Genomic DNA, 15,884 nt, shown 5'->3' with positions numbered 1-15,884 from the left:
CCACAATGCTTCTCGGTGTAGCTGGTCCCTCCTTCACACTGGATGCAGTCCCAGCAGGTTATCATTTACGGAGGAGAGATAACGTTAGAGAGCTCGGATGATGCTTCAAATTACACCTTTTCCATGCTTTTCGTTCGTAGAAAAGCAGTGACAGAGACATTTTAGATGAATGTGACAGAAGAACAGTTGATCCAACCAGATTCTTGAGGTGCGTGTATGTTTTTCAACAAGCTAGCCTGGATAGCTAGCGAGCTCTCTGTTATAAATTGATTGCATAGCAATGTGGTGATTCAAGTCAATGGCAATCTAATGCATGTGTTCTGTTTTAAATCTTCACATGTGGCAATTATAATGCCATTGCCTGCTAAATGCTGTGTTTAGGTGGTTATTTTAGTCTGTGTATATTTCAAAGGTTTCCCATTGGCATTCAAATCTTCCTTTTACCGATACAGACTCATTTGCCCAACCTTAGCTAGACATCCCATCAGGCAGATATGTTCTATCTGACTGTCTTTGTTGGTGCTTTCCAGACAAAAACACATGGCAAGAAGAACAAGGATGTTTTTGACATTTCCTGGTATAGTGGTTGTCTGTCTGCATCTTCTGGGTGGCTCAATGGAGACAGCCAATGAAGTAGACCCATACAAGATTCTTGGAGTGACCAAAAGTGCAAGTCAAGCTGAAATCAAGAAAGTGTACAAGCGCCTAGTTAGGGAATGGTAAGAACATCTTTAACTGACCCTTTCTCTTCTGGGTGTCAGGACTCACTGGATATATTTAGCATTAAGACGAATGACCCTGTTGACAAAAATACATGGCCAGTGATGCATGGTTCCTTTATTTCTGTAAGGCATCCGGACAAAAACAAAAATGAAGGCGCTGAAGATATGTTCATCAAGATTACCAAATCTTATGAGGTAAGAGAGTATCCAATATTTGCCAATATTAAAACCTCAGCAGTTTACTGTAAATGCGTTATTCAGAAGGGAAGGCTCCACCCTCTGGTAACCATATGCGTCTGCTTTCTACCCAAACTCTAAGATATTATCCAATGAGGAGAAGAGAACCAACTATGACCGGTATGGCCAGACTGATGACACCCAGCCGTATGGTCATGGTCACTATGGTCACCGCCACGACCACTTCTACTTCGACGAGTCCTTCTTCCACTTCCCATTCAACAATAAGGGCAACCGGGAGTTTGCCGACAGCAAGTACGCTCTGCACTTCAACCAGTATGTGAATGACGTGGTGCCTGACAGCTATAAGAGACCGTACCTGATCAAAATCACATCCGACTGGTGTTTCAGCTGTATCCACATTGAACCGGTCTGGAAAGAGGTTGTGTTGGAGCTGGAAGCCTTGGGTAGGAAAGTTATGAAATGCATTACACAAATGAAAATGACTCAGCGACTTCACCTTCCACATGATAGTGTTTTACATTACATGCTAGTCATTTAGCAGACACTCTGATCCCGAGCGACATACAATCAGTGCATTCAACTAAAGTAGGTAAAATAACCATACGGAGTCTTGGTTTGGCTGATTGTGTTCAACTGGTGTGTTATGTCTTAGGTGTGGGGATTGGTGTGGTGGACGTTGGTTATGAGAGACGTCTGGCCAATCACCTCGGTGCTCACCGCACCCCATCCATACTGGGGGTCATCAACGGGAAAGTGACCTTCTTCCACTACGCTGTGGTGAAGGAGCACCTGAGGCAGTTTGTGGAGGACCTGCTCCCTCAGAGACTGGTTGAGAAGGTAAAATTACACGTTTTTGGCAGATTTGTTTTTTGACTCACCGTTGTTGGCATCTCAGAAATTATGTTTACAAAAAATAAACTGTTTCAGGTTACAGACAGGAACGACTTTCAATTCCTGAACAGCTGGCATGAGCAGAACAAGCCACACGTGCTTCTGTTTGACCAAGTGCCTGTAGTTCCACTCTTGTACAAGGTAAGCCATTGTCTAGATCAGTCCTCAGGGTCCTGATTGGTGTCACACTTCTCCCCCATCCTTAGCAGACACAGCTGATTTAAACTAATTGCATGTTTAACTGAAGATCATGATTAGTTGATTATTGGAGTCAAGTGTGTTAGCTGGGGCCCGGGGGCAAAAGTGTGACAACAATCAGGCCCCCGAGGACGGGAGTTGCCCTGGTCTAGATTATTCAGTCTGGCATCAGTTTTAACCACCACTGAGAGCGCTGTTCTGACTAACTATTATTTACTTCCTTCCGGAGCATAGACCATTGACGACAGCTTTCTAATACTTGCTTACAGTTGAGTTTTTTTCTCTTATATTTTTTAGCTGACTGCTTTCGCCTATAAGGATTATGTTCAGTTTGGATACGTGGACCAGGGCCTGTCAGAGACCGCGAACCTACTGAAGCAGTTCAACATCAACACCTACGCCCCCACCATGCTGGTCTTTAAGGAGAGTACAGACAAGCCTGCAGACATTATACAGGTGGATACTAGATGCTTTACTAGACTCGACTACTGTGGATCCTCTTACTTTCCCACCAGACAGTTTGATTGAATAATTAAATAGCATTTGAATACCTGCGTAGTATCTGAGGTATTACTGACATATTATCTGTATTACTGACATATCATTGATTATATTTCGAGATGCGGTGTTTGTTGTTAATTTAAGCTGATTCGAGACATGGCATTTCATGTCCTTGATGCCTTTGTGTCGTTGTTCTCTAGGCTAAAGGGATGAAGAAACAAATCATTGATGAATTTATAACGAACAACAAGTTTCTCCTCGTCCCTCGACTGGTGAACCAGAAACTGTTTGATGAACTTTGCCCTGTGAAGCAGTTCCACCGACGCAGGAAGTAAGCTGGTGCTTTTCATTTCCTTTTTTGGCTCAAGTCTATTGTCTATTTATAAACATACCGTTTATGAACAGCCAGTTTACACGATTTCACTTTTGCATCATATTCCCAAACATCTGTCTTTTAGGTACTGTGTTCTACTGATCACTGGTGATGAGGAGTCCTATACCATAGGAAACCAGGCCTTCCTCACATTTGCCTCTACCAACACTCTGGAGGTGGTGAGGTTTGCCTACGTCTACCAAAGACTGCAACAATCACTGTGTGATATTCTGCTGAAGACTAAGGACAGCACACCTCCACCACCACAGGTAAGTGTATCCCAACATAGCTGTAGTGGAGATTAACTTTGTTAATGTGATCTCCTTGGATGCATCTTAAGAGCCATATGGACTGCAATTCCGTTTTTGAGAGCTTATGGTCGAAGTGTCTGTATAATGAGCTACAGTCACTCATCCTCTCTCTCTCTGCTATAATGTATCACATGTGGATGTGTGTGTCTGCCTGGGTGTGCTTGCTCGGCAGGTGTTCATCTTGGAGCGTCGTAACCCAGCAGGGAAGGTCCTGTACAAGGAGGTGGCGGGCGGTTGGAATGGTACTGATGAGGATAAACAACGTCTGTTGGATGAGCTGGAGAGGCTGCAGAAAGACCCCTCCATCCTCAACTACGACGCCATGCTGCCGGAGCTCAACAATGAGTTTGCCTCTGTAAATTGTGTTCCACAGTATTATCCTCATTAGAAAGGCTGGCCTACTTAAGTCTCGGCAGAGCAAGGGTAATGATGTAGTTAGTAATTAGTACTGTGTCCAGAGATAAGGTATTTGATCAAATGTTCTTTTATGGCATTCCAAATCTGAAATGTTTTTTAATATAATGGATAATACAGTACAATTATAGGCAGTAAATGTATATATATTTTCCAGATGTTTCTTATTCGATGGATCTACACAGCATATGATTACATTTCTGAAATCCTTGATGATATTCTTCATAATAATTGGTAAGTTATCTTTTATTCAAAATTGTAGGTTTGTATTTGGGAGCGGACGACATCAGGAGGAGAGGACATAATCAATGTCTGTAATGTGTTTCTGCAGGCGTGAGATGATGCCCCTCCTGTCGTTGATATTCTCTGCCTTATTCATCCTGTTTGGCACTGTGGTGGTTCAGGCCTTCAGGTAAAATGGAGGAACAGTGTGATTCTGCTACTCAAACACATCACCTTGAGGGAAACTGTTTCGGCTTACCGTTCTGCTTTGTGGGATTTCAGTGACTCCAGTGAAGATGGTAAATCCAAACCGAAGGCAAAAGAAGGAACTAAGGCAGAAAATGGGTCACCGGGTAGCAGCAGCACCTCAAGGCAAGACAGCATTTTTTATTTTAAGCTATATTGAAAATATTCAAGCTGTGACTATAATATTATGTTTTGGTTTAACTATCTGACATATTTTGGGGGGTTATATTTTGACTTTCGCTTTCAATAAATGAAAATGAGTGGTTCAGTGGTTCTGCTTTTTATTTTATTTTATTTTATAGTCGCCCACCTAAGAAGAACTTTGTGGAGGTGACGGAGCTGACAGACATCACATACACCAGTAACCTGGTGAAGCTGAGACCAGGCCATATGAACGTGGTACTGGTGCTCACTGATGCCACCAAGAATGTCTTACTCAGCAAGTTCGCCAAAGAAGTCTACTCTTTCACCGGGTGAGGGCAGGATATGATCCCACATGGTCTGGTGCTTGAGGTGAAATAGACATACATTGAATGATGTATGTTTTGTGCTTATAGCATGAATATTTATAGGCGAGTGGTATGGTGAACACAACTGCCGTTATTATATTCACATTCTAAATGCTTATACATGTTTAAAGGGTTACCAACATATCATGTCTTCTCCTCTTGCCACGACAGGAGCCTGACTCTTCACTTTTCCTTCCTGAACATGGACAAGCACAGTGCATGGATGGAAACACTGTTGGAGTTTGCCCAGGACGCCATGCAGATAGACACCGAAGAGGATGACTGTGCCCGCCACAAGATAGACTACACAGGCTATGTGCTGGCACTCAACGGCCATAAGAAGTACCTCTGCCTCTTCAAGCCTGTCTACACCGGGGAGGAAGGCGGGTCCTCCGAGGAGGAAGGGCCTGGGGGCGCCACTGGGGGAGGGAAGAGGTCTAGGTCCGGGTCCAGGGACGACCACCCACCACGCAGGTCTACGCCCAGGTCCCGCTCCACCGCCACACTGCAGATCCACCACAAACTGGACCGCCTGGGGCTGTGGATGGAGAGGCTTATGGAGGGAACTCTGCCCCGGTACTACATTCCTGGCTGGCCGGGCCTGGACAAGATCACAGGCCCCAAATAGAAATCGTGTCAATTACTTATACTGTACGTTGTGAAAAAATATCCCCAAAAAGATATGCTTGGAAGTTTGAGATGCATTGCATGCACACATCCCAAGTCAGGATACAGGCCTAAATGGACGCGCTCCAAAGCTATCTGTGTTTAAAAGCCAAGACGACGCCGAGGTATCCTCATGGCTGTGTTCAGAGGCTACTGTATGTTTTGAGTGATTGCACTAGGACATGGTTTGAAGAAATTACATTCAATAGTGAGGTTGGCTTGGCTCATTGCGACAACTGTACCACATTTATCTGCCGTCATGTTCTGCTGCCTTTTTTTGCACTTGAAATATTTATTTGTTACGGAAGTACTTAGAAAAGTAGCTTCAGTAAAAGAGGGAGGGTGCAGAATATGGTGGATCTCAAAGCAACAACCGTTGAACAGTTCCTAGATTGCTTTCCCTTTCGGATCCCTTCCTCTGCATGCTGTCATTAGTTAGCTACTTAGTTCTAATATCGACTGCTGTTACAACCTCTAGCTGCGCTAACTGAATCACTGTGGTCATAAGTAGACTCCTGCCTTTTTAGAACCGTCATCCATCATTATTCAAATATCTAATCTATCAGATTGTGCTTTGATATTAGCTTCACTGTCCCAATGGTGATTGGTCAGTACTGTGAATAGTGATGCATGGCTCTACTAGATCTATTTTCTTCACCATTTTGACCTCACTCCAAAAAAATATATTTTATTCTTGTGCAATATATACTGTAACTACAATGCCTTCCATTTATCCTGGGCTGCTAATATTTCATGTTCATTCTTATTCATGTAGAAATAGGCTATTTAAAAAAAAGTCTTAACGTTATACTTTAGCTTTTTGTTACATGACCAAGTTTTTTGCATTAGTCTATTTCCCTTTATTTTTTACGTGGAAGACAAGAGAAACCCGCACACTGCTCTTGCTAGTGTCACTGTTCTTTATTAGGCTTTACATATCGTCCTCTTGGCCTTCGTCAGAGCTTTTTTAGTTTTACAACAGAACTTGGCCAGTGGCTTCATATAGCAATGAAATAGTGTACAGTGGCTTGTGAAAATATTCACCCCCCTTGGCATTTTTCCTATCTTCTTGCCTTACAACCTGGATTTAAAATAGGTTTTTTGAGGGGTGCTTTGTGTCATTTGATTTACATGCCTACCACTTTGAAGATGCAAAATGTTTTTTGTGAAACAAACAAGACAAAAAAATGGAAAACTTGAGCATGCATAACTATTCACCCCCCTCCCCCCTCCAAAGTCAATACTTTGTAGAGGCACCTTTTGCTGCAAGTCTTTTGGGGTATGTCTCTATAAGCTTGGCACATCTAGCCACTAGGATTTTTGCCCATTCTTCAAGGAAAAACTGCTCCAGCTCCTTCAAGTTGGATGGGTTCCGCTGGTGTATAGCAATCTTTAAGTCATACAACAAATTCTCAATTGGATTGAGGTCTGGGCTTTGACTAGGCCATTCCAAGACATTTAAATGTTTCCCGTTAAACCACTCGAGTGTTGCTTTAGCAGTATGCGTATGGTCATTGTCCTGCTGGAAGGTGAATCTCCGTCCCAGTCTCAAATCTCTAGAAGACTGAAACAGGTTTCCCCTCAATAATTTCCCTGTATTTAGCATCATCCATCATTCCTTCAATTCTGACCAGTTTCTCAGTCCCTGCCGATGAAAAACATCCCCACAGCATGATGCTGCCACCACCATGCTTCACTGTGGGGATAGTGTTCTCGGGGTGTTGGGTTTGCGCCAGACATTTTCCTTGATGGCCAAAAAGCTAAATTTTAGTCTCATCTGACCAAAGTACCTTCTTCCATATGTTTGGGGAGTCTCCCGCATGCCTTTTGGCTAACACTAAATGTGTTTGCTTATTTTTTTCTTTAAGCAATGTCTTTTTTTTGGCCAGTTTTCCGTAAACCCAGCTCTGTGGAGTGTACGGCTTGAAGTGGTCCTATGGACAGATACTCCAATCTCCGTTGTGGAGCTTTGCAGCTCCTTCAGGGTTATCTTTGGTCTCTTTGTTGCCTCTCTGATTAATGCCCTCCTTGCCTGGTCCGTGAGTTTGGTGGGCAGCCATCTCTTGGCAGGTTTGTTGTGGTGCCATATTCTTTCCATTTTTTAATAATGGATTTAATGGTGCTCCGTGGGATGTTCAAAGTTTCAGATTTTTTTTTTATAACCCAACCCTGATCCTTTTTTTTTTATAACCCAACTCTGATCTGTACTTCTCCACAACTTTGTCCCTGACCTGTTTGGAGAGCTCATTGGTGCCGCTTGCTTGGTGGTGTTGCAGACTCTGGGGCCTTTCAGAACAGGTGTGTATATATACTGAGATCATGTGACAGATCATGTGCCACTTAGATTACACAGGTGGACTTTATTTAACTAATTATGTGACTTCTGAAGGTAATTGTTTGCACCAGATCTTATTTAGGGGCTTCATCGCAAAGGGGGTGAATACCAATGCACACACCACTTTTCCGTTTTTTTTTTTCCATTTATTTTTTAGAATTTTGAAACAAGTCTCTTTTTTTTTCTTCATTTCACCAATTTGGACTATTTTGTGTATGTCCATTACATGAAATCAAATTATAAATACATTTAAATTACAGGTTGTAATGCAACAAAATAGGAAAAACGCCAAGGGGGATGAATACTTTTGCAAGGCACTGTGTGTTGGAGAATGGACAACATTTCATGTGACATTATCTGATCTATTTTGAAATAAAAAACTAAACTTTATTGTGCTTAACTCAAATTAATTTACAAATTTGGAAATGCTGTACATGTTCTACCACGTCATCTGTACATATATTAACATACTGTAATACATCAAATATTTGTTGTTTTTACATGGATTTATTATAATAATGTGGTCATATCATTCACCAATACTGTTGTTTGTTCCATTTATAAACACTGTTGTTTGTTCCATTTATAAACATTTTGTTACAAAATTACAATGTTGACTAAATAAATTAATCTGATGTTTCACATGTCTCAAAGGTTCTGCTACAGTGCATATCCTCTTGCTGTGTGAAATAAATGCTTACGTTCATTTGTTGCCAAGACAAATTATATCAAGTTGTATTTCTCAGCTTTATCAGTATCCTTGTTTGGCATGATATGGTCAGACCAAGTGATTATTTTACCTTTGATTGTATTGTTGTTTGTACCTCAGGCGGCTGAAGAAATTCAGCTTGGTCCCCCCCCCCCCCCCCCCCCAAGCCACGGACTAACTCTGCTACCGTCCAACAGATGGAGGCAGCACAGGTGCGTCGGAGCTGGAAGTAGAAGCCTAAGTGTTGTTGCCCATTAGTTTACTCCAATTAGGGGAGATGTGGTAGGGTAAAGGGAAAATAATAAAGGAAAATATATTTAAAATAATATCTATAAAAAATATATGGGGGGATTACATATTAGGCAGACAATTACATTGATAGAAGCCACAATCTATTTGCAATATTAAAGCTGATTCACCCCGTTATAGAGAAAGTAAACCACTGGACACTTTCTGTTTCACACTTTAAATACTGTATTCTCATGACAGCTAATTCTAATATTTATACTACTGTACATTGTTACACCCTGATCTGTTTCACCTGTCTTTGTCCATCTTCTCCATTATTCCCAGTGTATTTGTACCTGTGTTCTCTGTATGTTGCCAGTTCGTTTTGTTTCTTGAAAGCTACCAGCGTTTGTTTGCCTGCCCCTGTACTATAAATAATCTTGTTTCTTCGACACTGTCTGCATCTGGGTCATACATGAAACGTGATAGTACGAACTGGCCATGACTGACCCAGCAGACTCGGACCAGCTCCGCAACGCCCTCTCCTCCCAAGGAGCCACCATTGGAATGCACAAGGAGTTGCTTTGTGGACTGATGGAAGGGTACCAGACCTTGGCCGAACGCCATGACTGAGCGTTTAACACATTGCTGGAGCAATTCCGTGGGTTGACTGTTAGGCAGCCTACCACAATGGTGATCTCCCAGCCTACCCCAGTGTCCCGAGAACCCCGCATACCTACGCTGGAGATTCCAGAACCTGCTGGGCTTTTCTCTCCCAGTGCTCCCTCATTTACGAGTTGCAGCCTTCTTCTTTCCCCTCGGACGGCTCAAGGATAGCGTACATCATAACGCTGATGTCCGGGAGGGCACTCGCCTGGGCCACTGCGGTGTAGGAGCCACAATTCGCCGTCTGCCTCAGTCTGGAGGAGTTTGTGGAAGAGGTTTGGAAGGTGTTTGATTCTCCATTGTCCGGTAGAGAGGCTTCTCTTTCTGGAGAAGAAGGACAAAACCCTTTGCCCGTGCATCGACTACCGGGGTCTCCACGACATCACGGTGAAGAACCGCTATCCTCTACCTCAACTCCTCGGCCTTCGAGCCGCTCCACGGGGCCACCGTGTTCTCCAAGCCGGACCTACGGAACACCTACCACCTGATGCGGATATGGGAAGGGGACGAGTGGAAAACTGCCTTCAACACAGCCAGTGTTCACTACGAGTATCTGGTTGTGCCATTTGGCTTTACCAATGCCGTGTTCCAGGCTCTGGTTAATGATGTTCCCCTCGACATGTTGAACCGGCTCGTCTTCGTCTACCTCGATGACATCCTCGTCTTCTCCCGCTCCACCTAAGAACACGTGTTCCACGTCCGACAGGTTCTCCAACACCTCCTGGAGAACCAGCTTTTTGTAAAAGCAGAGAAGTGTGAATTCCATCACTCCACCATCCCCTTTCTGGGTTACATCATCGCTGCAGGGAGTGGACAGATGGATCTTGGGAAAGTGAGAGCGTGGTGGATTATCCCTACGTCCAGAGTACAGCTGCAACATTTCCTGGGATTCGCCAACGTTTATTGATGCTTTATCCAGGGCTACAGCACCCTGACTTCCCCCCTGTCTGCACTCACCTCTCCCAAGGTTCCGTTCACGTGCTTCCCAGCTGCTGACCGGGCGTTTCGGGATCTCAAACACCGCTTCACCATAGCTCCCATCTTGGTTCATCCTGACCCAGTTTGTGGTAGAGGCCGATGCTTCGGATGCTGAAGTGGGGGCTGCTCTCTCCAAGCGGTCTGCCCTGGACCTCAAGTTACATCCCTGTGCCTTCTTCTCCCACCGCCTCAATGCCATGGAGAGGAACTACAATGTGGGGAATCGTCAGTTCTCGAGGTGAAGATGGCATTGGAGGAGTGAAGGCACTGGCTGGAGGGGGTGGAACATCCTTTCATTGTGTTTACCGGCCACAAGAACCTGGAACATCTCTGCAACGCCAAGCACCTCAATTCCAGGCAAGCTAGGTCAGCCCTACTGTTCACCCGGTTCTACTTCTCCCTTCCATACTGCCCAATTACAAGAATGTCAAGCCGGATGCACTTTCACGTCGCTATAGTCCCACGGCTACTACCCTGGAACCTGAGACCATCCTTCCCACCTCGTGCCTAGCGATGGCACACAGCGGGGGGATAGGGAAGCAGGTTCGTGAGGCGCACCGTTCCCAGCTGAACCCCGGATGTTTGTTCCTGACGCGGTCCGCTCCTTGGTCCTGGTCTGCTCCGCCAAGCTTGCCTGCCACACGGGCTCTCATCGGACACTGGCTTTTGTGCGACAATGCTTTTGGTGGCCTACCATGGTTCCTGACATCTCCGCATTCGTCGCCGCTTGCAAGGTCTGTGCACAGAGCAAGACTCCTCGTCAAGCTCCGGCTGGTCTCTTCCAACCTCTGCCTGTCCCTCACCATCCCTGGTCTCACATCTCCCTGGACTTTGTCATGGGTCTCCCCCCGTCTGATGGCAACATCGCTATCCTGACTGTAGTGGATCAGTTTTCCATAGCCGCCCACTTCATTCCTCTCCCCAAGCTACCCTCTGCCAAAGAGACGGCCTAGCTCATGGTGGAGCACTTCCGGATCCATGGACTGCCAGTAGACATGGTCTCCGAGTGGGGTCCTCAGTTCTCGTCCCGGTTCTGGAAGGTGTTCTGTACCCTCATTGGGTCATCGGCCAGCCTCTCCTCCGGGTTCCATCCCCAGTCCAACGGCCAGTTGGAGTGAGCCAACCAGGACCTAGAAACTACTCTGCGCTGCCTGGTCTCCGCAAACCCCGCCACCTGGAGTCAGCAGCTTGTGTGGGTCAAATACGCCAGCAACACCCTTCCCTGTTCTTCCACGGGCCTATCACCCTTTGAGTGTTCCCTGGGGTATCAGACCCGCTCTTCCCTGAACAGACCCGCTCTTCCTGGCATACCTTCGGCCCAGATGTTTGTCCGCCGCTGTCGTCGTACCTGGAGGAGAGCCCGGTCGGCCCTCCTCAAGACCACCTCCAGGTATCGACGACAAGCGGATCGTCACCGGACCCCGGCTCCCCTGTATCGTTTCGGGCAGAAGGTATGATTGTCCATCCGGGATCTGTCTGTCCGGATGGAATCCCGCAAACTCTCCCCCTGGTTTATCGGTCCTTTTCCCATCTCCAAGGTCATTAGCCCCTTTACTGTTTGTCTTCTGTTGCCCCGTACCCTCTGTATACATCCCACCTTCCATGTGTCAAGAGGGAAATCCATGTCTCACAGCCCGTTGTCTCCTGTTTCAATCTTCCCCATTATCCCCAGTATATTTATACCTGTCTTCTCTATTTGTCTGTTACCAGTTCGTTTTGTTTCATGAAACCTACCAGTGTTTGTTCCCCTGCTCCAGTCTGTTCTTGCCCCTGTTTTCTAGTCCTTCTCGGTTTTGACCATTCTGCCTGCCCTGACCCTGAGCCTGCCTACTTTTCTATACCTTTCCCCACCTCACTGGATTACTGACCCCTGCCTGCCCTGACCCTGAGACTGCCTGCCCCTGTACTAAAAATAAACTTTTGTTTCTTCGACACTATCTGCATCTGGGTCATACTTGAAACCTGATATACATTGCTTTTTAATTACACTGTGAGTGTTGCCAAAATGATTTATGTTTTGGAATGTTTTTGTTCTGCACAGGCTTCTTTCTTTTCACTCTGTCAATTAGGTTGGTAGTGTAACTACAATTCTATTTTTCAATGCTGTTTTCTCCTATCACAGCCATTAAACTGTATATGTTTTAAGGTCACTATTTGCCTCAATGTGAAATCCCTGAGCTGGTTCCTTCCACTCCGGCTACTGAGTTAGGAAGGACGACTATCTTTGTAGTGACTGGGTGTATTGATTTTACCATCCAAAGTTTTGAATTAATAACTTCATGCTCAAAGCAATATTCAATGTCTGCTTTTTATTTTATGTTTACCCATCTATTTATCTGTTATTTTACCAGGTAAGTTGACTGAGAACACATTCTCATTTACAGCAACAACCTAGGGAAAACTTACAGGGGAGAGAAGGGGATGAATGAGCCAATTGTAAACTGGGGTTTATTAGGTGACCATGATGGTTTGAGAACCAGATTGGGAATTTAGCCAGGACACCAGGGTTAACACCCCTACTCTTACAATAAGTGCCATGGGATCTTTAATGACCTCAGAGTCAGGACACCCGTTTAATGTCCCATCTGAAAGACAGCCTGGGGCAATGGGATGTTTTTTAGACCAGAGGAAAGAGTGCCTCCTACTGGCCCTCCAACACCACTTCCAGCAGCATCTGGTCTCCCATCCAGGGACTGACCAGGACCAACCCTGCTTATCTTCAGAAGCAAGCCAGCAATGGTATGCAGGGTGGTATGCTGCTGGCTGCATCACATATAAATGATTGGAGACAGGTGCAGGGATATGTAATAGGGGGTTTTAATACTCCACCCAAAAATACAACATGCCATGAAAGACACGGGGACGAAGCCCAAAACAAACACGTATACAAAAACACAGGGTTGTAACCCAAACAAAAGAGTGAGCTTAAACCTCAAATACATGGGATGAGACCCATAACAGTAACTGCACAACAATACACTCAGCACGAAAACCAAATCCACAAAGCACACCAACAGACATGGGAACAATAACCGACAAAACAATGGTGAACAGAGGGCACATATATACAATTACTAATCAGGGGGAATGGGAACCAGGTGTGCATAATGAAACAGTGCTGGTGCACGGAATGAGCAGCAGTACCGGGGGAATCCGTGACCTCTTTGCGAGGCGTTGGAAAACCTCACTTTTCTTTGTGGTTGAATCTGTTTGAAATTCACTGCTCGACTGAGGGACCATACAGATAATTGTATGTGTGTGGTATGAGGTAGTTATTCAAAAATCATTTTAAACACTATTATTGCACACAGAGTGAGTCCATGCAACCTTTTATGTGACTTGTTCAGTACATTTTTACTCCTGAACTTGTTTAGGCTTCCCATAACAAAGGGGTTGAATACTTATTGACTCAAGACATCTCAGCTATGAATTTTTTATGAATTTGTAAAAACAGAATTCCACTATGACATTATGGGGCATTGTGTGGAGGGCAATGATTATTTTTTTTAAATCTAAATGTAATCCATTTTAAAGTCAGGCTGTAACACAGGAAAATGTGGAAGAGGTCAAGGGGTGAATACTTTCTGAAGGACCTGTATTTTTAACTATTGTTAATGTTTGTGTCGCCCTAGGTGAGGAAGACCACTACACACAATGAAGTGTGTACCTGTCCTCGGCTCCACTCGTAGGCTTCAGGTGAGTAGCGTGTTCCACACAGCTCTATCTGGACAACCCTCTTGAAGTCCAGCAGGCCCTTCTACTCACAACGTCTGAAGGGGGCCCCGGGCCAATCTTTGTCACCCACATGGATGAGACCCACAGGGCCGTGTCTGACAAACACAGGACACAAATGTACTGTTTCACAGAAATAGATTCAGCCTAGTCCTGCATAAGAAAAAAAATGTGCTCATCAGAGATTCTCCATTGAAAGTGCTTTTTATTCCAGGACTAGGCTTAATCTTTGTCCGGGAAACCGGCCCTGAAAGTATTCTAGTTGTTCTGGCATATGAAAAATGAAGCTTACGAGTACAATACTTATTTCTCAGCAAATGCTTGGAGAATACGGTATGCTACGGTGTGATCACCACCTGTTTAAAAAAAAAGGTGGCCTATACAGTTAAACATTACAACAAATGTATCTTGAGTGCTTCGTGTCAAAACATTATAACAGTAACCTTTGTCCTGCATCTGTCAGGAAGGTTCATTCGACATTAGCCTAAATGTGTGACGAGGAGAAAGACGAAGCAGGTGTTGTCTTGAGGCACATCTGAAAGGTAAACTGAACACTGCCGAACTGCAGTTAGTAGGCCTTTGCTATTAATGTCCAAAATCACTTTCCTCACATCTCAGATTGCATAGTGTAGAAAAGGGGGCTCCTCATCACCAATAGTAAGGTGGATAAAGCCCGTGGCCAGGATTGTACGGTAGGCCTCATACACGTTGACGTCCCCAACATCAGCCACCATCAGAGACTCATAGGGCACTGCCCGGGTGTCACTTTTGTAGGCCCTCAACATGGCAGACCCTGCTCTGACGATGGCTAAATCTGTAAAGGACCATGCATTGTCTTACCTTTGTGTAACAAGCACAATTTGTTAGACACAAGTGAGAAAGTTACAGATGCACAAATATCATACCCCCCCCACAAAAAAATGCTAACATCCCCTGTTATTGCAATTGTGAGAGGTTAGCATGTCTTGGGGGTATGATATACAGTGCCTTGCGAAAGTATTCGGCCCCCTTGAACTTTGCGACCTTTTGCCACATTTCAGGCCTCAAACATAAAGATATAAAACTGTATTTTTTTGTGAAGAATCAACAACAAGTGGGACACAATCATGAAGTGGAACGACATTTATTGGATATTTCAAACTTTTTTAACAAATCAAAAACTGAAAAATTGGGCGTGCAAAATTATTCAGCCCCCTTAAGTTAATACTTTGTAGCGCCACCTTTTGCTGCGATTACAGCTGTAAGTCGTTTGGGGTATGTCTCTATCAGTTTTGCACATCGAGAGACTGACATTTTTTCCCATTCCTCCTTGCAAAACAGCTCGAGCTCAGTGAGGTTGGATGGAGAGCATTTGTGAACAGCAGTTTTCAGTTCTTTCCACAGATTCTCGGTTGGATTCAGGTCTGGACTTTGACTTGGCCATTCTAACACCTGGATATGTTTATTTTTGAACCATTCCATTGTAGATTTTGCTTTATGTTTTGGATCATTGTCTTGTTGGAAGACAAATCTCAGTCTCCAGTCTCAGGTCTTTTGCAGACTCCATCAGGTTTTCATCCAGAATGGTCCTGTATTTGGCTCCATCCATCTTCCCATCCATTTTAACCATCTTCCCTGTCCCTGCTGAAGAAAAGCAGGCCCAAACCATGATGCTGCCACCACCATGTTTGACAGTGGGGATGGTGTGTTCAGCTGTGTTGCTTTTACGCCAAACATAACGTTTTGCATTGTTGCCAAAAAGTTCAATTTTGGTTTCATCTGACCAGAGCACCTTCTTCCACATGTTTGGTGTGTCTCCCAGGTGGCTTGTGGCAAACTTTAAACAACACTTTTTATGGATATCTTTAAGAAATGGCTTTCTTCTTGCCACTCTTCCATAAAGGCCAGATATGTGCAATATACAACTGATTGTTGTCCTATGGACAGAGTCTCCCACCTCAGCTGTAGATCTCTGCAGTTCATCCAGAGTGATCATGGGCCTC

General features: G+C 44.6%; 1 protein-coding gene across 1 annotated transcript; it reads left to right on the top strand.

Moving 5' to 3' along the window:
* The first annotated feature begins 14 nt into the window (after positions 1 to 14).
* On the top strand, positions 15 to 8,231 carry LOC110492081 (dnaJ homolog subfamily C member 16). Its single transcript, XM_021566082.3, has 15 exons — positions 15 to 208; positions 531 to 719; positions 851 to 917; positions 1,042 to 1,366; positions 1,576 to 1,760; positions 1,851 to 1,955; positions 2,310 to 2,468; positions 2,714 to 2,844; positions 2,972 to 3,155; positions 3,370 to 3,552; positions 3,769 to 3,845; positions 3,943 to 4,023; positions 4,116 to 4,205; positions 4,382 to 4,552; positions 4,760 to 8,231. The coding sequence occupies exons 2-15, from the start codon at positions 541 to 543 to the stop codon at positions 5,214 to 5,216; spliced, it is 2,394 nt and encodes a 797-aa protein (XP_021421757.1). The 5' UTR covers positions 15 to 208; positions 531 to 540; the 3' UTR covers positions 5,217 to 8,231.
* The last annotated feature ends 7,653 nt before the right edge of the window (positions 8,232 to 15,884 follow it).

This window comes from Oncorhynchus mykiss, chromosome 16 (genome assembly GCF_057628025.1).
Source record: "Oncorhynchus mykiss isolate SJ-2025 chromosome 16, ASM5762802v1, whole genome shotgun sequence".
NCBI classification, from domain to species: Eukaryota; Metazoa; Chordata; class Actinopteri; order Salmoniformes; family Salmonidae; genus Oncorhynchus; species Oncorhynchus mykiss.
Note: the sequence above shows the minus strand (reverse complement) of the source record. Positions and strands in the feature narration are given on the sequence as shown.